Source organism: Somniosus microcephalus, chromosome 2 (genome assembly GCF_052327205.1).
Source record: "Somniosus microcephalus isolate GS21.2 chromosome 2, FLI_Smic_1.0, whole genome shotgun sequence".
NCBI classification, from domain to species: domain Eukaryota; kingdom Metazoa; phylum Chordata; class Chondrichthyes; order Squaliformes; family Somniosidae; genus Somniosus; species Somniosus microcephalus.
In genome coordinates, this window is record NC_140988.1 from 22,611,731 (window position 1) to 22,635,887 (window position 24,157).

General features: G+C 44.7%; 1 protein-coding gene across 7 annotated transcripts in view; it reads left to right on the top strand.

The window, feature by feature from the left end:
- The window catches only part of gpat3 (glycerol-3-phosphate acyltransferase 3), an 84,367-nt gene that overhangs the window by 47,923 nt on the left and 12,287 nt on the right, over window positions 1-24,157 (top strand). For all 7 annotated transcript variants that reach the window (XM_086007446.1, XM_086007445.1, XM_086007470.1 and 4 more), the window contains exons 9-12: window positions 1,780-1,835; window positions 14,371-14,456; window positions 15,854-15,982; window positions 22,583-22,662. In XM_086007446.1, the coding sequence (XP_085863572.1) occupies window positions 1,780-1,835; window positions 14,371-14,456; window positions 15,854-15,982; window positions 22,583-22,662 (351 nt within the window). The remainder of the gene's footprint in view (window positions 1-1,779; window positions 1,836-14,370; window positions 14,457-15,853; window positions 15,983-22,582; window positions 22,663-24,157) is intronic.

Sequence of the window (24,157 nt, forward strand, 5' to 3'; positions counted from 1 at the left end):
CCAGCCACTAATGGATTGGCCGAGAGGTTTGTCCAAGCATTCAAGGAGGCTATCAGGGCAATGTGTAATGAAGATATACCCCTACAACACAAGGTGGACAACTTCTTGTTTGCCTACCGGAATGCGACACATGCGGTTACCAACCAAACTCCAGCCATGATGTTCTTCAATCGAAGACTACGATGCCGCTTGGATTTGGTTAAACTGAACGTCCGAAGAGATGTGGAGAACAGGCAGTTTCAGAATATGAATGAAAGGCCGACCAGGAGTTTTAAGATAGGTCAACCAGTTTTGGCCCGGGACTACTGCACTGAGAAATGGCAGCCAGGAACGATTTGTACACGGCAAGGACCTCTCATGTATACCGTGGACGTTGGAGAGAGCATTGTAAGACGCCATGCTGACCAGATTCTAGAGTCACTGGAAAACGTCAACTCCACACCACGATCTGATACACCTGGCAATGAAATTGACGTGCCAATTGCAGCTACCGCAGAATCGGTGGTATTGGAAGCAGATGAACCAAACAACGACATTGATCCCGACTCAACCTTGCCAGAAGAACCTGATACCCCAAAGAGGCGTTATCCAGACAGAATCAGGAAGCCTCCTCAAAGACTGAACTTATAATTGCTTAAACTTAACCAATGTATCTAGCAACCGCAATTGTGATTGTAATTAGTTATCATTTAGTTGTTAAATGAATGTTGTGTACTGTTTATCTAAAAGGGGAGGAATTGTTGTGTATGTACCTTTAAGAGAATAACTGGTCTCAGACTGCAGTACCGGCAGTGACCACCCCTGTATAAAAGGCGCTAGTGAGCCTCTGTGTTTTCAGTTTCCCTATTGACTTCAATCAGTAAAGACTTGTTTTGTTCAACTCCTGCTGTCCGTGCCTCAATCATTCACGGACATAATAGTGCCCCCTTGTTCTGGACTTCCCCAATCAGATGAAATTGTTTCCCGCTATCTGTACTATCGACTCCTTTAATCATCTTAAACACCTCAATTAGATCACCACTTCATCTTCTATACTCAAGGGAATGCAAGCCTACTCTATGCCACCTGTCCTCATAATTTAACTCTTTTTGCCACAGTTGTGTTGGTCAAAAACTTGTGCATTTATACAGTGGAATTTGTTGAAAACTCAGCAGGGCTAGCTGTGTCATTTCTTTTGTTGTTTCTGTAGCAGTGAGTCTGCCTCTTGCTTTGCATTCGGCTCTCTGTGCCCTTCTCAGCATTAAAGGTGACCACCTTATTTCCAGGTCTCTCTGCCACACTGAGCGTGGTTGCTAAGCGGCAGGCGCATAGTGTGTGTTCCCTGGACATGCTTTCAGGAACACCTGGCCACTATTTGCTGCACCCTTCAGTGACGTGACTCAGATTGGTGACTCAGAGTGGAAGGTGTCTGGCATGAGCCCACCTCCTACCTGCTCTGAGGCATAGTGAATCGGTGCTTCAACACATTGCATCAGTGTTCCATCTCTATTAAAGTGCTCTTGATTGGACGCTCAGTCTTCAGTTTCCACTGCTATGGGTTATATAAGGCCTTTATTAATGAGGATAACCGATGAGGAAGGTGAGTTGGAGTAGCCTTGAGCTTGTGGTTTTTGATGTTCTTAACACTCATGAATAATTGGCCCATTCTTTGTTCAAGGATTTCTGTACGTAAAGACTAGCGAAAGGGCAGCATTTTGAAGCATTCGAGAAATATTATAGACCTCAAAGGGCCAATGCAGATTGTTTTCCCTTGGATGATAACTTCTCTTCTCTTCACAGACTGAGTGATCATGTTGCAGATAAGAAAAAATTACCAATTTTAATATTTCCTGAAGGTAAGGACAATTTTAGTATTTGTTTCATTCTTTATAGAAACATGGAAGATAGGAGCAGGAGTAGGCCATTCGGCCCCTCGGGTCTGTTCCGCCATTTAATGAGATCATGGCTGATCATCCAAATTCAGTACCCTGTCCCTGCTTTCTCCCCATACCCCTTGATCCCTTTAGCCTTAAGAAATATATCTAACTCCTTCTTGAATATATTTAATGAATTGGCCTCTACTGCCTTCTGTGGTAGAGAATTCCACAGGTTCACCACTCTCTGGGTGAAGAAATTCCTCCCCATTTCAGTCCTAAATGGCTTACCCCTTATCCTTAGACTGTGACCCCTGGTTCTGGACTCCCCCACCATCGGGAACATCCTTCCTGCATCTAGTCTGTCTACTCCTGTTATTATTTTATAAGTTTCAGTGAGATCCCCTCTCATTCTTCTAAACTCTAGCGAATATAAGCCTAATCGACCCAATCTCTCTCCATACGTCATTCCTGCCATCCCAGGTATCAGTCTGGTGAATCTTTGCTGCACTCCCTCCATGGCAAGAACATCCTTCCTCAGATAAGGCGACCAAAACTGCACACAATACTCAAGGTGTGGTCTCACCAAGGCCCTGTACAACTGCAGCAAGACGTCCTTGCTCCTGTACTCGAACCCTCTCGCTACGAAGGCCAACATACCATTTGCCTTCTTAACCACCATGCTTACCTTCAGCGACTGGTGCACAAGGACACCCAGGTCTTGTTGCACTTCCCCTTTTCCCAATCTGTTGCCGTTCAGATAATAATCTGATTGATCAGCCATGATCTCATTGAATGGCGGAGCAGGCTCGAGGGGCCGAATGGCCTACTCCTGCTCCTATCTTCTATGTTTCTATGTCTTGTTTTGACACCGAAATGGATAACCTCGCATTTATCCACATTATACTGCATCTGCCCAATCACCCAACCTGTCCAAATCATACTGGAGTTTCTCTGCATCCTCTTCACAGCACACATGCCCACCCAGCTTTGTGTCGTCTGCAAACTTGGAGATATTACATCTAGTTCCCTCGTCCAGATCATTAATATATACTGTGAATAGCTGGGGTCCTAGCACCAATCCCTGCCTGCCACTTGGAAAAAGACCTGTTTATTCCAACTCTTTGCTTCCTGTCTGCCAACCAGTTCTCTATCCAAGTCATTACCTTACCCCCAATCCCATGTGCTTTAACTTTGCACGCTAATCTCTTATGCGGGGCCTTATCGAAAGCCTTCTGAAAATCCAAATACACCACATCCACTGGTTCTCCCTTATCTATTCTACCAGTTCCATCCTCAAAAAATTCCAGTAGATTAGTAAACGGGGAGGCAGTGGCGTAGTGGTTATATCACTAGACTAGTAAGCCAGAGGCTCAGTCAAATGCTCTGAGGATATGGGTTCAAATCCCACCACGGCAGCTGGTGGAATTTAAATTCAATTCAATTTAATTCTGGAATTAAATGTTAGTCTTAGTAATGGCGACCATGATACCATTGTCGATTGTTGCAAAAACCCATCTGGTTCACTAAAGACCTTCAGGGAAGGAAATCTGCCGTCCTTACCTGGTCTGGCCTACATGTGACTTCAGACCCACAGCAATGTGGTTGACTCTTAATGCCCTCTGAAATAGCCTAGCAAGCCACTCAGTTGTAAAGAACCGCTACGAAAAACAATAAGGATAAAAAAAACGGACGGACCACTCGGCACCGGAAACGACAACGGCAAACCCAGCCCTGTCAACCCTGCAAAGTCCTCCTTACCAACATCTGGGGGCTTGTGCCAAAATTGGGAGAGCTGTCCCACGGACTTGTCAAGCAACAGCCTGACATAGTCATAATTACCGAATCATACCTTATAACCAATGTCCCAGACACCACCATCACCATCCCTGGGTATGTCCTGTCCCACCGGCAGGACGGACCCACCAGAGGTGGTGGCACCGTGGTATACAGTCGGGAGGGAGTAGCCCTGGGAGTTCTCAACATTGACTCAGGACCCCATGAGGTCTCATGGCATCAAGTCAAACATGGGCAAGGAAACCTCCTTGTAATTACCACCTACCGCCCTCCCTCAACTGATGAATCAGTACTCCTTCATGTTGAACACCAATTGGAAGAAGCACTGAGAGTAGCAAGGACACAAAATGTCCTCTGGGTGGGGGACTTCAATGTCCATCACCAAGAGTGGCTTGGTAGCACCACAACTGACCGAGTCCTAAAGGACATAGCTGCCAGACTGGGTCTGCGACAGGTGGTGAGGGATCCAACAAGAGGGAAAAACCTACTTGATCTCGTCCTCACCAATCTACTTGTTGCAGATGCATCTGTCCATGACAGCATTGGTGGAAGTGACCACCGCACAGTCCTTGTGGCGAAGAAGTCCCGTCTTCATGTTGAGGATACCCTCCACCGTGTTGTGTGGCACTACCACTGTGCTAAATGGGACAGATTTCGAACAGATCTGGCAACTCAAAACTGGGCATCCATGAGGCGCTGTGGGCCATCAGCAGCAGCAGAATTGTATTCAACCACAATCTGTAACCTCATGGCCTGGCATATCCCTCACTCTACCATTACCATCAAGCCGGGAGATCAACCCTGGTTTAACGAAGAGTGCAGGAGAGCATGCCGGGAACAGCACCAGGCATACTGAAAAATGAGGTGTCAACCTGGTGAGGCTACAACACAGGACTACTTGCATGCCAAACAACGGAAGCAACATGCGATAGACAGAGCTAAGCGATCTCACAACCATCGGATCAAATCAAAGCTCTGCAGTCCTGCCACATACAGTCGTGAGTGGTGGTGGACAATTAAACAGTTAACAGGAGGAGGAGGCTCCAAAAATATCCCCATCCTCAATGATGGTGGAGCTCAGCACGTGAGTGCAAAAGACAAGGCTGAAGCATTTGCAACTATCTTCAGCCAGAAGTGCCGAGTGGATGATCCATCTCGGCCTCCTCCTGAGGTCCCCAGCATCACAGATGCCAGTCTTCAGCCCATTCAATTCACTCCACGTGATGTCAAGAAACGGCTGAAGACATTGGATGCTGCAAAGGCTATGGGCCCTGACAACATTCTGGCAATAGTACTGAAGACTTGTGTTCCAGAACTAGCTGCGCCCCTAGCCAAGCTGTTCCAGTACAGCTACAACACTGGCATCTACCCGGCAATGTGGAAAATTGCCCAAGTATGTCCTGTCTACAAAAAGCAGGACAAATCCGACCCAGCCAATTACCGTCCCATCAGTCTACTCTCAATCATCAGTAAAGTGATGGAAGGTGTCGTCGACAGTGCTATCAAGCGGCACTTACTCAGCAATAACCTGCTAACTGACGCCCAGTTTGGGTTCCACCAGGGCCACTCAGCTCCTGACCTCATTACAGCCTTGGTCCAAACATGGACAAAAGAGCTGAACTCGTGAGGGGAGAGTGACTGCCCTTGACATCAAGGCAGCATTTGATCGAGTGTGGCATCAAGGCGCCCTAGCAAAACTGAAGTCAATGGGAATCAAGGGGAAAACTCTCCATTGGTTGGAATCATACCTAGCACAAAGGAAGTTGGCTGTGGTTGTTGGAGGTCATTCATCTCAATCACATGACATCACTGCAGGAGTTCCTCAGGGCAGTGTCCTAGGCCCAACCATCTTCAGCTGTTTCATCAATGACCTTCCCTCCATCATAAGGTCAGAAGTGGGGATGTTCGCTGATGATTGCATACTGTTCAGCACCATTCGAGACTCGTCAGATACTGACGCAGTCCGTGTTCATATGCAGCAAGACCTGGACAACATTCAGACTTGGGCTGACAAGTGGCAAGTTACATTCGCATCACACAAGTGCCAGGCAATGACCATCTCCAACAAGCGAGACTCTAACCATCTCCCCTTGACATTCAATGGCATTACCATCGCTGAATCCCCCACTATCAACATCCTGGGGGTTACCATTGATCAGAAACTGAACTGGACCAGCCACATAAATACTGGTGGCTACAAGAGCAGGCCAGAGGCTGGGAATTCTGCGGCAAGTGTCTCGCCTCCTGACTCCCCAAAGCCTTTTCACCATCTACAAGGCACAAGTCAGGAGTGTGATGGAATACTCTCCACTTGCCTGGATGAGTGCAGCTCCAACAACACTCAAGAAGCTCGACACCATTCAGGATAAAGCAGCCCGCTTGATTGGCACTCCATCCACCACCTTCAACATTCACTCACTCACTCCACCACCGGCGCACTGTGGCTGCAGTGTGTACCATCTACAAAATGCACTGCAGCAACTCGCCAAAGCTCCTTCAACAGCACCTTCCAAACCCGCGACCTCTACCACTTAGAAGGACAAGGGCAGCAGATGCATGGGAACATCACCATCTACAAGTTCCCCTCCAAGCCACACACCATCCTGACTTGGACCTGTATCGCCGTTCCTTCACTGTCGCTGGGCCAAAATCCTGGAACTCCCTTCCTAACAGCATTGTGGGTGTACCTACACCATATGGACTGCAGCGGTTCAAGAAGGCGGCTCACCACCATCTTCTCAAGGGCAATTAGGGATGGGCACTAAATGCAGGCCTAGCCAGCGATGCCCACATCCCATCAATGAATTAAAAAAAAAAAAAGTCAAGCATGATTTACCTTTTGTAAATGTTGACTTTGTCCGATCCTGTCACTGTTTTCCAAGTGCTCTGCTATTACATCTTTTATAATGGACTCTAGCATTTTCCCCACTACCGATGTCAGGCTTACCAGTCTATAATTCCCTGCTTTCTCTCTACCACCTTTTTTAAATAGTGGGGTTACATTAGCTATCCTCCAATCCATGGGAACTGTTCCCGAGTCTATAGAATTTTGGAAGATGACCAGCAATGCATCTACTATTTCTAGGGCCACTTCCTTAAGTACCCTAGGATGTAGATCATCAGGCCCTGGGGATTTATTGGCCTTCAATCCCGTCAATTTCCCGAACACCATTTCCCTACAAATACTGATTTCATTCAATTCCTCCCTCTCATTAGACCCTATGTTCCCCAACATCTCTGGGAGGTTATTTGTGCCCTCCTTTGTGAAGATAGAACCAAAGTGTGTATTTAATTGGTCGGCCATTTCTTTGTGCTCCATTATAAATTCCCCTGATTCTGACTGCAAGGGACCTACGCTTGGCTTCACCAATCTTTTTCTCTTCACATATCTATAGAAGCTTTTACAGTCAGTTATTATGTTCCCTGCAAGCTTACTCTCAAACTCTATTTTGCCCCTCTTAATTAATCCCTTTGTCCTCCTTTGCTGAATCCTAAACTGCTCCCAATCCTCAGGTTTGCTGCTTTTTCTGGCCAATTTATATGTCCTCTCCTTGGATCTTATGCTATCCCTAATTTCCCTTGTTAGCCACGGTTGAGTCACATTTTTTGTTTTATTTTTATACCAAACAGGGATGAACAAATTCTGTAGTTCATCCATGCGATCTTTGAATGTTTGCCATTGCCTATCCACCGTCAACCCTTTAAGTAACGTTCCCCAATCCATCTTAGCCAACTTGTGCCTCATACCATCGTAGTTTCCTTTATTTAAATTCAGGGCCCTAGTCTCTGAGTCAACTACTTCACTCTCCATCTTAATGAAGAATTTCACCATATTGTGATCGCTTCTCCCCAAGGGGCCTCGCACAACAAGATTGCTAATTAATTCTTTCTCATTACATAATACCCAGTCTAAGATGGCCTGATCTCTAGTTGGTTCCTCGACATATTGGTCCAAGAAACCATCCCGTATACACTCTAGGAATTGCTCCTCCACAGTATTGTTACTGATTTGGTTAGCCCAATCTATATGTAGATTAAAGTCACCCATGATAACTGCTGTGCCCTTATTGCACGCGTCTCTAATTTCCCATTAATGCCATCCCCAACCTCAGCATTGTTTGGAGGTTTGTATACAACTCCCACTAATGTTTTCTGCCCCATGGTATTTCTCAGCTCTACCCATACAGATTCCACATCATCAGAGCTAATATCCTTCCTTACTATTGTGTTAATCTCCTCTTTAACCAGCAATGCTACCCCACCTCTTTTTCCTTTTTGCCTGTCCTTCCTGAATATTGAATACCCCTGGATGTTGAATTCCCAGCCTTGGTCACCCTGGAGCCATGTCTCCGTAATCCCAATTATATCTTATTCGTTTACATCTATTTGCGCAGCTAATTCATCCACCTTATTACGAATGCTCCTCGCATTAAGACACAAAGCCTTCAGGCTTGATTTTTTAACACTCTCTTAGTCCTTTTAGAATTATTAATTACTGTAGCCCGGTTTGATTTACACCCTTGATTTCTCTGCCTTCCACTTTTGCTTTTCTCCTTCCTGTCTTTTGTTTCTATCCTTGCTTCCCTTTCCTCTGTCTCCCTGCACAGGTTCTCAACCCCCTGCCATTTTAGTTTAAACCCTCCCCAACAGCACTAGCAAACACACCCCCGAGTACATTGGCCCCGGTCCCGCCCAGGTGCAAACTGTCCAGTTTGTACTGGTCACACCTCCCCCAGAACCAGTTCCAATGCCCCAGGAATTTCAATCCCTCCCCCTTGCACCATTCCTCTAGCCACGTATTCATCTGAAATATCCTTCTATTTCTACTCTGACTAGCATGCGGCACTGGTAGCAATCCTGAGATTACTACCTTTTGAGGTCCTATTTTTTCATTTACCGCCTAACTCCCTATATTCAGCTTTTAGGACCTATCCCGTTTTTTACCTATATCGTTGGTACCTATATGCACCACGACAACTGGCTGTTCACCCTCCCCCTCCAGAATGCCCTGCAGCCGCCCCGAGACATCCTTGACCCTTGCACCAGGGAGGCAACATACCATCCTGGAGTCTCGTTTGCGGCCGCAGAAATGCCTATCTATTCCCCTTACAATAGAATCCCCTATCACTATAGCTCTCCTGCTCTTTTTCCTCCTGCAGCAGGTCTACCCATGGTGCCAGGAAGTTGGCTGCTGCTGCCTTCCCCGATAAGCCATCTCCCCCAACAATATCCAAAGTGGTATATCTGTTTGAGAGGGGGATGGCCACAGGGGACCCCTGCACTACCTGCCTGCGCCTACTACCCGGGCTGGCGGTCACCCATTCCCTTCCTGCTTGCGCAGCCTTTACCTGCGCTGTGACCAGCTCATTAAAAGTGCTATCCATGAAGTTCTCAGCATCGCAAATGCTCCAGTATGTATCCATTCGCAGCTCCAGCGCCGCAATGCGGTCTGCCAATAGCTGCAGCTGGATACACTTCCCGCACACATGGTTGTCAGGGACACAGGAAGTATAGATATTCAAAAGCCAAAAAGAGCTTCCTAAAAAGTGCAAGAACAAATCACTCTGAAGTAAGGGAATTATTTATAGGCCCCCAAACAGTATTTGCAATGTAGGGCAGAGTATAATTCAGGAAATTAGGGGCGCATGTAACAAGGGTAATACAGTAATCATGGGGGACTTTAATCTACATTTGGCCAGCCAAATTTGCAGTAATAGTGTGGAGGATGAATTCATAGAATGTATGCAAGATAGTTTTCTAGATCAGTATGTTGAGGAACCAACGAGGGAGCAGATTATTTTAGATCTAGCATTGTGCAACGCGAAAGGGTTAATTAATAACCTTGTAGTAAAGGGGCCTTTAGGGAAGAGTGACCATAATATGATAGAATTTTATATTGAGTTTGAAAGTGATTTAGTTAAATCCAAAACTAGGGTCTTAAATCTAAACAAAGCAAACTACGTAGGTATGAGGGGCGAGTTGGCTAAGGTAGATTGGGAAACTATATTAAAAGGTATGACAGTAGAGAAGCAATGGCTGGCATTTAAAGAATTAATACATAATTTAGAACAAATATACATTCCTTTAAGGCACAAAAACCTCACAGGAAAGGTGGTCCAACCGTGGCTAACAAGAGAAGTTAAAGATAGTATTAGATCAAAGGAAGAGGCTTATAATATTGCCAAAAAGAGTAGTAAGCCTGAGGAGTGGGAGGATTTTAGAATTCGGCAAAGGAGGACCAAGAAATTGATAAAGAAAGGGAAAATAGAATGAGAGTAAACTAGCGAGAGACATAAAAACAGACTGTAAAAGCTTCTATAGGTATGTAAAAAGGAAAAGATTAGCGAAAGTAAACGTGGGTCCCTTACAGGCTGAGACAGGAGAAATTATAATGGAGAATAAGGAAATGGCAGAGAAATTAAGCAAATACTTTGTCTGCCTTCACAGAAGAGGACCTAAACAACTTCCTGGATATAGTGGAGAACCAAGAGTCTAGCAAGAATGAGGAACTGAAAGAAATTAGTATTAGTAAAAAAATAGTTCTGGAGAAATTAATGGGACTGAAAGCCGATAAATTCCCATGAACTGATGGCCTACACCCTAGGGTTTTGAAAGAGGTGGCTATAGAGATAGTGGATGCATTGATTGTCATCTTCCAAAATTCCATAGATTCTAGAATGGTTCCTGCAGATTGGAAGGTAGCAAATGTAACCCCACTATTTAAGAAAGGAGGGAGAGAGAAAACGGAAAACTACAGACCAGTTAGCCTGACATCAGTAGTCAGGAAAATGCTAGAATCTATTATTAAGGATGTGGTAACAGGGCACTTAAAAAATAATAATAGGATTGGGCAGAGTCAACATGGATTTATGAAAGGGAAATCGTGTTTGCCAAATCTGTTAGAGGTTTTGAGGTTGTAACTAGCAGAATAGATAAGGGGGAACTAGTGGATGTGGTGTATTTGGATTTTCAGAAGGCATTCAATAAGGTGCCACACAAGAGGTTATTAAACAAAATTAGGGCTCATGGGATTGGGGTAATATATTAGCATGGATTGAGGATTGGTTAATGGACAGAAAACAGAGAGTAGGAATAAACAGGTCATTTTTGGGTTGGCAGGCTGTAACTAGTGAGGTACCTCAAGCATCAGTGCTTGGACCTCAGCTATTCACAATCAATATCAATGATTTGGATGAGGGGACCAAATGTAATCTAGCCAAGTTTGCTGATGATACAAAGCTGCGTGGGAATGTAAGTTGTGAGGAGGATGCAAAGAGGCTTTAAGGGGATATAGACAAGCTAAGTGAGTGGGCAAGAACATGGCAAATGGAATATAATGTGGAGAAATGTGAAGTTATCCACTTTGGTAGGAAAAATTGAAAAGCAGAGTATTTTTTAAATGGTGAGAGATTGGGAAATGTTGGTGTTCAGAGGGACCTGGTATCCTTGTACACAAATCACTGAAAGTTAACATGCAGGTACGGCAAGCAATTAGGAAAGCAAATGGTATGTTGGCCTTTATTACAAGAGGATTTGAGTATAACAGTAAAGATGTCTTACTGCTATTATATGGGGCCCTGGTGAGACCACACCTGGAGCATTGTGTACAATTTTGGTCTCCTTACCTAAGGAAGGATATACTTGCCATAGAGGGAGTGCAACGAAGGTTCACCAGACTGATTCCTGGGATGGGGGGATTGTCCTATAAGGAGAGACTGAGTAGACTAGGCCTATATTCTCTAGAGTTTAGAAGAATGGGAAGTGATCTCATTGAAACATACAACATTCTTACAGGGCTTGACAGGATAAATGCAGGGAGGATGTTTCCCCTGCCTGGGAGTCTAGAACCAGGGGTCACAGTCTCAGAATAAGGGGTCAGCCATTTAGGACTGAGATGAGAAATTACTTCACTCGGAGGGTGGTGAATCTTTGGAATTCTCTACCTCAGAGGGCTGTGGAGGCTCAGTCGTTGAGTATATTCAAGACAGAGATCAATCGATTTTTGGATATTAAAGGAATCAAGGGATATGGGGATAGTGCAGGAAAGTGGAGTTGAGGTATAAGATCAGCCATGATCTTATCGAGGGGCCAAATGGCCTACTCCTGCTCCTATTTCTTATGTTCTTATTAACAATTTGTGTTGTATTAAAAATCGTGCTTAGGTGTTCCATAACTTAGTAGAAGAATTGCATAAGCTCTGAGTCTAGGCTTTGCTCCCTCTCTTGCAAATACTTATTGATATTTTGGTACCGTGTTCTCCAGATTAACGGTGTGGGTACCTTTCAGAGATCAGGATACTTTCAATGACTCAATAATTTTCTTATGAGACTTGATTGGCATCTGGGACTGAAAAGGATGTCCACCATTGTTTGACTCTGCCACCAACTGATGTCAACTGAGTGACTCTGTGCTGAGTCTGAGGTCTGAAGATAGGTTATGGGATGCAAGATAATAAATTTACAAATAAAGATTCCTAGATAGATGTCGATGAAGTAGTTTTACATTCTCTTCAATTTTCTTTTCCTTTCATCAATATACTTCATATTGCAGCAAACGTGTATGACGTAATACCTAGAAATTTGTTTGATGTTGAGCGGATTTGATGTTGTGTTGGATGTTGAGCGGATTTGATGTGTTGTATGTTGAGCGGGGCTGGATGTTGTGTTGGATGTTGAGCGGGGCTGGATGTTGTGTTGGATGTTGAGCGGATTTGATGTGTTGGATGTTGAGCGGATTTGATGTTGTGTTGGATGTTGGGCGGATTTGATGTTGTGTTGGATGTTGAGCGGATTTGATGTTGTGTTGTATGTTGAGCGGATTTGATGTGTTGGATGTTGAGCGGGATTGAATGTTGAGTGGATTTGATGTTGTTGGATGTTGGGCGGATTTGATATTGTGTTGGATGTTGGGCGGATTTGATGTTGTGTTGGATGTTGAGCGGATTTGATGTTGTGTTGGATGTTGAGCGGATTTGATGTTGTGTTGGATGTTGAGCGGATTTGATGTTGTGTTGGATGTTGAGCGGAATTGATGTTGTGTTGGATGTTGAGCAGATTTGATGTGTTGGATGTTGAGCGGATTTGATGTGTTGGATGTTGAGCGGATTTGATGCGGGGCTGGATGTTGTGTTGGATGTTGGGCGGATTTGATGTGTTGGATGTTGAGCGGATTTGATGTGTTGGATGTTGAGCGGATTTGATGTGTTGCATGTTGAGCGGGGCTGGATGTTGAGCGGATTTGATGCGGGGTTGGATGTTGTGTTGGATGTTGAGCGGATTTGATGCGGGGTTGGATGTTGTGTTGGATGTTGAGCGGATTTGATGCGGGGTTGGATGTTGAGCGGATTTGATGTTGAGCGGGGCTGGATGTTATCTTGGTTGATTGGCAGTGGATTCCATTACATGCTGCTGTTTTCATTTGGTAACAGGCCAGGCAGCATCCGTGGAGCAAGAAACAGAGTTAACGTTTCAGGTCAAAGACCTTTCTTCAGAACTGGAAAAAAGCAGGAAATGGAATAGATTTTAAAGCAAGTTTAGGGGCTGGGAAATGGGGGAGGGGATGAAAGAACAAAAGGGAAGGTCTGTGATGGGATGGAAGGCAGGAGAAGTAAAGAGGCATTACGAGATATTCAAGACAAGAGATGGTAATGGGACAGGTTAAGAAACAAAGGATGGCTCTAGATGGAGTGTGAATTGCGCTGACAATGATAGACAGCTGCCATGTGGGAGGAAAGAAAAAAAGGCGCAAACAAAAAGTGTGGATAAAAAATATATATATGATAGGGGCCGAGGTTATGATCTGAAATTGTTGAACTCTATGTTGAGTCCGGAAGGCTGTAAAGTGCCTAATCGAAAGATGAGGTGCTGTTCCTCGAGCTTACGCTGAGCTTCCGTGGAACAATGCAAGAGGCCGAGGACGGTGAGGTCTGAGTGGGAATGGAGCGGTGAATTAAAGTGACAGGCCACCGGAAGCTCGGGGTCACCCTTACGGACTGAACGGAGGTATTCCGCAAAGCGGTCACCCAATCTGCGTTTGGTCTCCCCAATGTAGAGGAGACCACATCGTGAGCAGCGAATACAGCATACTAAATTGCAAGAAGTACAAGTAAATCGCTGTTTCACCTGGAAGGGGTGTTTGGGGCCCTGGACAGTGGGAAGGGGGGAGGTATAAGGGCATGTGTTGCATCTCCTGTGCTTGCACGGGAAGGTGCTGGGCGAAGGGGAAGGGGTGCTGGGGGTGATAGAGGAGTGGACTAGGGTGTCGCGGAGGGAGCAGTCCCTACGGAATGCTGAAAGGGGAGGGGAAGATGTGTTTGGTGGTGGGATCATGCTGGAGGTGGCGGAAATGGCGGAGGATGATCTGTTGAATGTGGAGGTTGGTGAGGTGAAAGGTGAGGACAAGGGGACCTCTATCGTGGTTCTGGGAGGGAGGGGCAGGGGTGAGGGCTGAAGTGCGGGAGATAGAACGGACACGGTCGAGGGCCATGTCAACTACAGTAGAGGAGAATCCTTGATTGAGGAAAAAGGAAGACATGTCTGAAGCACTGGTATGGAAGGTGGCATTGTCGGAGCAGATGTGGCGGAGACGGAGAAACTGGGAGAATGGAGTAGAGTCCTTACAGGAGGCGGGGTGGAAGGAAGTGTAGTCCAGGTAGCTGTGGGAGTCGGTGGGCTTGTGGTGAATGTTTGTCAATAACCTCGAATATGCAACTTGCTTCCAGGTACCTGCATAAACAATACATCCGTCATGATGTTTAAGAAAGGAAGTTTTGAAATAGGAGGAATTATATATCCAGTTGCAATCAAGGTAAATTGGTGGAGATTTTCTGAGTTTGTCTGTTACCTGTTTGAAATTGTAATATGTTTTACCTCTTGAGATATTCAACAGTCTGTGTATGACCCAGGCTCAAACTGCTCAAGGAGTTCCTGTTGAAAATATCACATCCCTGAAATTCCTTTAGGTTTAAGAATCAATTGAAGAAAATTGCTTCTGCTTGCTTGCATTTATTTTTAAAATAACTTCTCCTGTTCATAGAGATGTGCCTAGAGTTGTGTGCGCGTGTACTCATTCTGCGCCAGAGCCACGAGGGAATGTATATCAGTGCACCAGAAAAATGTCTTGGTCTAAAGCTTTGCTCAGCAAGATGTGTACAGTACTTCTATTCTATTTTAAGAATATATGAAGTTATCTACAATGGTTTTCTCCTGAAAGCAGTTAGCATCTTGTTCCAAGTTGTGTTCAGGTCGTTTTATTATTTTCAGTTTTCTAAACAATCTAAACTGCAGGGCTGTTGCCTGCCAGGCCTTTATGCTTCTGTCTGATGTGCCAAACAATGACAAGTTGTTGGTGTGTCTTGCTCCTTGGAGGACATCTTCGATTAATATTTGCAAGTATATCAAATCTCCACTCTGCTGTTCATTCACAATCTTGCCAGTGGTTTAAATGACACGTGTGACTTGCTCCAGGTCCTATCAACGATTTTAGGAGACATGAAGTAGCAGGTCAGGTGGTCATAGAATCAAAGTCTTGCAGTGCAAAAGGAGGCCATTTGGCCCATCGTGCCTGTGCCAGCCCTTTGAAAGAGCTCTCCAATTAGCCCCACTCCCCTGCTCTTTCCCCATAGCCCTGCAATTTTCTCCCCTTCAAGTCTATACCCAATTCCCTTTTGAAAGTTATTACTGAATCTGCTTCCACCGCCCTTTCAGGCAGTGCATTCCAGATCATAACTCGCTGCGTAAAGAATATTCTCCTCATCTCACCCCTGGCTCATTTGCCAATTACCCTAAATCTGTGTCCTCTGGTTACTGACCCTCCTGCCAGTGAAAACAGTTTCTCCTTATTTACTCTATCAAAACCCCTCATGAGGAAGTGATGCTTCCTCTGATTTTCCGTTATCGCTAGTGATAGAATGAGTGTTCTGTTTCCAAGGCAATTGCAAGGACTTTATTTCTTTCCTTCATCTCTACACCTTCAATCCCCTCCTCGCAAGTTTAACCGTAAGATTTCAGTACGTTTTGGACGAAGAGAAAACGGACCAATCTCCCTGACAGCAACATGGGAATAAACAGAAGTCCCCGCATTTGCCTGTAAGATTTCGGAGCCTTGTAAAGCAAACTTTTTTTTACTGGCTGCAGTTGCCCTCTTCGAGCATTGACCGTAGTAACGGGACTTATATTGAGTCGATGTCATTGTTTTTGCTGCAGTATGATCCTCAGTTCGGCGATGCTTTTTGGAACAGCAGCAAATATGGAATAGTGACCTACCTGCTCCAAATGATGAGCAGCTGGGCCATAGTCTGCAACGTGTGGTACTTGCCTCCAATGACCAGACAGGTACGTGACTGGTTTGTAACTAACCAACCTCCTGTGGCATTGCAGTTGGACAGTCAAGGCCAAGCGTAGTCTTCAGGTGAAGCCGGGCTAGAGGGTGGGAGATAATTGGACTGGGGAACACTGGTGTAATTCACTCACTATTTTAAAGTCGTATATTCTGTCCTTTATTTTTCTCTTTTAATATTATTATTTATAGTTAAATAGCAAAACTTACGGTAACTTGGGAAACCGAGAAGTAGAGCTGGTTGGCGTGTAGAGGTGTCACTTCAGTACAGGCTGGGAGGTACAAAACTGAGGGGCTACAGCACCATCCTTGGTGGGAGGGTGTAATTACAGCGTGACAAGTTTACATAGACAGTTTCCATTATAAATGTGAACGTAGGAATTTTTAATAGAAATATAAAAATAAGCAAAGAGTGTATGAATTTCAAATATATTTTTAATCTATTGTAGATATCTACAGGACAAAAACCTAAACTTGCAGTGGTGTTTTATAAACTTTTCACGATATTAAAGGCTCAAGCAATATGGACCTGTTTTTGGTTGGGCGGGGAGGAGTTGATTACCTTGAGCATTCAAATATACAAACAGCACTGTGTGGCATTCACTCCAATGATATTTTTGAAGAGTTCAAACATAAGCTTCTTTATGAAGATTGCAAACAGTGTTTGTAGTGTTCTTATCGTAATTTTTAGGTTCCCAATAACGCAGCACCCACGTACCGTAGCCCCGTGGTTCTGGTACTGGACCAGCAGCCCAGAGGTTATGAGTTCAAATCTCACCATGGCAAGTTGTGAAAGTGAATTCAGACAATCTGGTAATTTGTGACTTGGCACCAGAAAAATGACCTTGAAAGCTGCTGGACTGTCATAAAAACCCAACTGGCTCTCTAATGTCCTTCTGAGAAGAAAACCTGCACGCACTACCTGGTCTGACCTACATATGACTCCAGTCCCACATTATGTTGAAGTCTCTTAATGTCCTCTGATGTGGCCTTGCAGCACAGTAAGGATGCCTGTCGCAAGAAGCAGTGAGAAATTTTCCATTTTAGAAAGTTTTAACAAAATGGTTCTTGGATGTCACATCAATCAATCCTTGTTCCAATGATGCTTCCTGTAGTGTTAATATTTGCCTTGACATTCCTTTTCTCTGTTTTCCATTTGTCCCTCCCTCCATGCAGTAGGGGCATGTGAGGAGTGGATCCTGGGCTCTCTGTACCCGGCCAATGGGCACTTCTTTCTTCTTGACTAACGTGAGCTACTCGGTGTAAAGGCGTCACTGACCATCTTTCCCAGAAATTGAATCAATCTCTTCTCCGATTCAAACGCACTAAACTTGTTCTGCACACAAGCTCCTCCCAGTGGCCACTTGCAACACCTGTCCCATCAGCAGCATATGTGAAAGACCGTACAGTGGGTGGCAACTGGTTTTGAATCCTGGGACCTGAAGGTGGGCGGTTATGGGGTGGGGTAGGGGAGAGGGTGGTGAGTAAATGGCTGAAAAGTACATTTTCCATTTACAGAACTCTGTTTAAAAAAAATAAAAAATAAAATAAAATAAAAAAATCCAATCTTTTTTCAAGGTGTTTTTTTCCCGCTCATCAAGGTGTAGAGTGTCAGTGCTGGAGAATGGGTTAGATACAGAGTAAAGCTCTCTCTACACTGTCCCATCAGATACTCCCAGAGCAGGTACTGCACAGGTTTGATATGGAGTACTGTCCCATCAGACACTCCCAGGACAGGTCATGGGCTAGATGCAGGGTAAAGCTCCCTCTACACTGTCCCAGCAGACATTCCCAGGTCAGGTACGGCATGGGTTAGACACAGGGTAAGGTTCTCACTAATTCACCCCAATAACATACCTCATCTTCAACATTAGAACAGCCCAATCTGCCCTTGTGTGACATTTTTCATCTACCCCATTAGCCATCCTGTGACCTCTTTCCAAATCATTTTAAATTGCAATGACTGGAGTTTTGTTGAGAATTCTGTAGATTCCTTTCTTAACTCCAAGTTTGATTTAGTAACAAACTGTTAGTACACTAAGATGGAGGTGTTGCAGTTTCATGGTATTCATGCTCCTTTACCCCTGTCCCTGCTAAATAAACAGGAACTTGTACTGTGAGGGTATCGGGCACAGCGACAGCTGCTGAAGTGTTCATATCAATTGTGATCAGATTTGCTTTTGACTTAAGCTATGCCAAACTTTTCACTGAATTAATTTAAAAAAAAATTAAGAACCCAAGGTGAAAGGTCAGGGTTTAGACTGCAGACTATACCAAGGTCGGAAAGAGTAGAAGAGAATTGATATTGAAAGGAGAAGTATTTGGTGACATCAAATCTGGGTTTTCAAAGACTAAAAATTGTTGAAGGAATTAAGAAATGCTATGGTTTTGAAGAGCTGGGAAAGAATGAGTCAGAGAGTTTGTGCAGCATTTCCCCAGATACGGAAACCATGGACTATTTTAAGTTGGACCCGGGCTCTAACCAGAATTAAGAATTGTTGAGCAGGCGAGAAATATTCAGTACAGAAGAGGAAACTGAGCTTCTTGGAAAAGGTTTTAGCAATATAGGAAGTGCGTAAATCTTATTTGAGGTCAGAGGAGATGTTGAAGTCAAGAATGTTGAAAGATTGTCACGGTTCAGGATTCTGTGGCTTTTTTTTTTGCAAAGAAGACTTGGACATAAGTGGGTTTAATATGAGTTTTGGGCAGAAGCTTGCCTGAAAGAGAATAGTTTATCCAGAGAGTCTAATGCTGGGTTGGCCATCTATCAGCAGCCGAGAGGTGATTTAAATAAAAAGAAAGACTTGCATTTATATAGAGCCTTTCATGACCTCGGTATCCCAAAGCACTTTACAGCCAATTAAGTACTTTTTTTGAAGTGTAGTCACTGTTGTAATGTAGGAAACGCAGCAACCAATTTGCACACAGCAAGGTCCCACAAACAGTGATAATGACCAGGTAATCTTTTTTTTTTAGTGATGTTGATTGAGAGATAAAGATTGGCCAGGACACCGGGGAGAACTCCCCAGCTCTTCTAATAGTGTCATGGGATCTTTTACATCCACCCGAGAGGATAGGCAGGGCCTCGGTTTAATGTCTCATCCGAAAGACAGCACCTCCGACTGTGAAGCACTCCCTCAGTACTGCACTGGAGTGTCAGCCTAGATTTTGTGCTCGAGTCCTTGGAGTGGGGCTTGAACCTACAACCTTTTGACTCAAAGGCACGGAGCCACAGTTGCCACCTGTTGTATGGGCAGTTGTTTTGCACAGATCCTGAACAGCAGCCCATTCTCTAGCAACGTCTGGCCATTCAGGAAGACACAGAGCACCTTGGTGTCGACACTGTCTTTTGGTTTCTGTGGGTCAGGGATGAGAGGCTCATGAAGAATCAACACTGATACCAGAAGTCAGCTAAGGCCACAGAATGTCTGTGAGTTCAGTCAGGCTGCAGCAGTGGAACCTTTGCCCTGTTCAGAGAGACGTTGTGTGTTTACATTCAGTAAAGGACCCCACTGAAGTGTTCTTTAATTTTGTAATGTGAACAGAAATTGATCTGATTGTACCACGTGACTTTCATCATACTCTGTTCTGTGTGTTTTACCCACTGCAGAATAAAGCAGCTTACCAATCGAACCAAACAAAGCCTCACCTAGTGTTAGCTTGGAGAGATTAAAAGGTGTACACGTACTTGGACACAGAGTACTGGTCCCAATCACAAGAGAGTTTCATTGTTACACTCACAGGTCTCGCTACTGCTCTAACAGATAAAGGGCAGCGGGGGGTCTGTTAAAATATAAAAATAAAATAAAATTAAATTTAAAAATGTAGGAAACCAGATTGCTTAAGTGAGTGACTGACATCGCCGAATTTGCAGCAGCCCTGAATTTGTAATGAGGGTAAAGGGTGGAGCCACTTCAGAAGGGAGAACTTTTAATATCATTGCTTTTAGATATGTGCATGTACCTCACTGTTCTGTGAATAAAATCTATGACTAACTATGCGGTAAAAGTCTTGTGTACGGTGTGTCGCACCGTGTGTGTCACGCCGAGTACATCTCGTAATGTGTATGTAGTGCAAAAAATCATTTGGCACACATTTTGACTGGTTTGAATAACCACTGTCTGTTTAACTAAGCAAGCTGATTTGCTCAAATATCCGACAGGTTGAAAAAATTACCAGTCATGAAACCAGGAACCTGCACCAATCCAGCCAATTAAATCACTGACGTTTTTTAAGAAGCTCCCCATTTGAAAGCAGCAACTACCAGAAAGCAGATTAATCGAAAAAAAAATCCCTCATTGTGTCAGCCATGTTATTTTTTGACCCACTGCACGATGTGTTAAATTTATAACCGGTACATGAAAAGTTACATAATTCTTTTTAAAAAAAATCACTAAACCTACACTTGGCTTCACTGCTCTGTTCCCAGAGCTGGCAGACTTCACCTCTGGAGAGGAGAGGGAGATAGAGAGGAGGAAGGTACTGGGAGGAGAAGTTAAGTTGTTTAGTGATGCTTGCCATGTGGGATGTGAGCGAGCGCCAGCATCTAGTGGGGACCACATGCAAGTTGATGTGAGATGTGCTGGAGAAGCTGTGTGCTCACCTTCTGTCTGTATGGGAGGCCATGGTGACTGCACGGCTAAAGCAGCCCAGCTATGTGCTCGTGACTGAGCCGAGAAGAAAGACAGGCGCCCCGCGTTGCAGTGCTAAGCATGCGAGCTAGGCCGTGTCACTATTGATAGATCTTGGGCGCACAGCGATGGAGAGCACGCCAGAGTCTGAGCACAGCATGTCCATCAGAATTACTCGTGGTACAAGCTGCGCATTAAAACCAATTCGGCATAAAAGGCAGTGAGGCCTTGAAACTGTGAAGGGGATCATGAGAGGTTATACCTATCCGGAAAGACTGAACAGGCTGGGTTCTTTTCTGTGTTTAAAAAAAAAAAGAGAAGGCTCAGGGAAGACGTGGTTGAGATCTTTAAATTTATGAAGGCGTTTGATAGGATAGACATTGAGAAGATGTTTCTACTTGTGGGGGAGACCATAAATATAAGATAGTCACTATAAATCCAGTCGGGAGTTTAGGAGAAACTTCTTTACCCAGAGAGGGGTTAGAATTGGAAACTTGCCACCACAGAGTTTTTTAAAATTCATTTTTGGGATGTGGGTATCGCTGGTAAGGCCAGCATTTATTGCCCATCCCTAATTGCCCATGAGAAGGTGGTGGTGAGCCGCCGCCTTGAACCGCTGCAGTCCGTGTGGCGAAGGTACTCCCACAGTGCTGTTAGGGAGGGAGCTCCAGGATTTTGACCCAGTGACGATGAAGGAATGGCGATATATTTCCAAGTCAGGATGGTGTGTGACTTGGAGGGGAACTTGGAGGTGGTGGTGTTCCCATGCGCCTGCTGTCCTTGTCCTTCCAGGTGTAGAGGCCATTGGTTTGGGAGGTGCTGTTGAAGAAGCCTTGGTGAGTTGCTGCAGTGCATCTTGTAGATGGTACACACTGCAGCCACAGTACGCCGGTGGTGGAGGGAGTGAATGTTTAAGGTGGTAGATGGGGTGCCAATCAAGTGGGCTACTTTGTCCTGGATGGTGTCGAGCTTCTTGAGTGTTGTTGGAGCTGCACTCATCCAGGCAAGTGGAGAGTATTCCATCACACTCCTTACTAGTACCTTGTAGATGTTGGAAAGGCTTTGGGGAGTCGGGAAGTGAGACACTCACCACAGAATACCCAGCCTCTGACCTGCTCTTGTGGCCACAGTATTTATGTGGCTGGTCCAGTTAAGTTTCTGGTCAATGTTGACCCCCAGGATGTTGATGGTGGGAGATTTGGTAATACCGTTGAATGTGAAGGGTCAGTGGTTAGAGTCACGCTTGTTGGAGATAGTCATTGCCCAGGACTTGTGTGATGCGAATGTTACTTGCCCCATATCAGCTCAAGCCTGAATGCCATCCAGGTCTTGCTGCATGCGGGCATGGACTGCTTCACTATCTGAGGAGTTGCGAATGGAACTGAACACTGCAATCATCAGAGAATATCCCCACTTCTGACCTTATGATGGAGGGACGATCATTGAAGCAGCTGAAGATGGTTGAGGCGAATAGTATAGATGCATATAAGGGAAAGCTAGATAAGCACATGAGGGAGAAAGGAATAGAAGGATTTTGTTTATGGGGTTCGATGAAGTATTGTGGGAGGAGGCTCATGTGGAGCATAAACACCAGCATAAACCAGTTGGGCCGAATAGCCTGTTTCTGTGCTGTTAACTATATGTAATATACGAGGAGGAGTTTAGCTCTGAGCACTGAATCCTTTACTTTTCATCTGTAAACAATGCTGCAGGAAATCGATGATGTATATTAGATGCACTTGTTGCGTAGTATAACGTTCCAGTTGTAAAACGAGTTTGACTTTGCATGAGCAGTGCCACAGGAGGTCCAAGTGCTGTACTGAAATTGCGATTTAGAAAATGAAATGTTGTTTAAAAATCCTTTCGTAGAGTCATTTTAGTATTTTTTCATTAAAAGCTAACTTTCGAATAGTTAGCTCCATCAGTGATTCCCGAGTAACGTTTGCCTCTCCCTTTACTCTGCAGAAAGGGGAAGATGCCGTGCAGTTTGCCAATCGAGTCAAAGCAGCCATAGCTCAGCAGGGAGGCCTGGTGGATCTCGCCTGGTAATTAACTCTTGCTAACGTTTCATATGGATAGTAACGTGGAGTGATTTTTGGAGACTTCTCTTTTAAGAATGAGGTTTTGATTTGATTTTTATCTACACAAGTGAATAGAAAGGGGATGAGCAGCAAAATTCCTTTTGTGATTGGCTGGCAGTTGAGTTCTGTCATGTCTTTGGCGAGGGTTGGGGGGAGGAGAGGGAAAGAAGCCGTACATTTTGTTTTATTTTCCTGTCTGATGGAATCTCTTGTTTCCACGTGGTGCTTTACTTAATGGCCGAATTTAGAGCTGTCAATACTCACCTGGATTAGACATTGGAGTTTTAGTGACATGAAACTTGATAATGAAAGTTTGCAATTGTCCGGTTAAGAGCCCATCAACTAGTTGATCCACTGCGCTTTTGTTTGGACACCAGAGGGTTTATGTTTGTGGCCTAAGTATCATACTGTTTGGTTCTTTCACCTTACTATATTCTCATCCTTGTTTTCAAATTCTTCCATGGCCTCGCCCTTCTCTATATCTTTAATCTCCTCCAGCCCTCCGAGATATCTGCACTCCTCCGATTCTGGCCTCTTGAGCATCTCTGATTTTAATCACTCCACCATTGGCGGCCGTGCCTTCAGCTGCCCAGGCCCTAAGCTCTGGAATTCCCTCCCTAAACCTCTCCGTCTCTCCAGCGCTCTCTCCTCCTTTAAGATGTTCCTTAAAACCTACCTCTTTGACCAAGCTGTTGGTCATCTGCCCTAATATCTGTGGCCCTTATGTGGCTCGTGGTGTCAAATTTTGTTTAATAATGCCCCTGTGACGCACCTTGGGACATTTTGCCACGTTAAAGGTGCTATATAAATACAGGTTTGTTGTATGTAAATAGCATCAGATGCTGGGAATAAGAAATAAAATCTTGAAACATTCAGCAGGTCAGGCAGCATCTATGGCGAGGGAAACCGAGTTAACGTTTCAAGTCAATGGCCTTTCCTCAGAACTCTGAGGAATTATGTTGCCTGCCTTGCCCCACCTCAGCTTTCTGTCACTGAAACCCTCATCCATGCCTTTTTCATCTCCAGACACACTGACACCGAAACTTTCCTTACTCCACCTTCCATAAACTTTAACTTGTGCAAAACTGTGCTGGCCTCTCCTGTTTTGTGGGGTAGCATTGCTGGGTAAAGAGGAGATTAACACAATAGTAAGGAAGGATATTAGCTCTGATGATGTGGAATCTGTATGGGCAGAGCTGAGAAATACCAAGGGGCAGAAAACGTTAGTGGGAGTTGTATACAGACCCCCAAACAGTAATGTTGAGGTTGGGGATGGCATTAAACGGGAAATTAGAGATGCGTACAATAAGGGCACAGCAGTTATCATGGGTGACTTTAATCTACATATAGATTGGGCTAACCAAATTAGTAACAATACTGTGGAGGAGGAATTTCTAGAGTGAATACGGGATGGTTTCCTGGACCAATATGTCGAGGAACCAACCAGAGATCAGGCCAT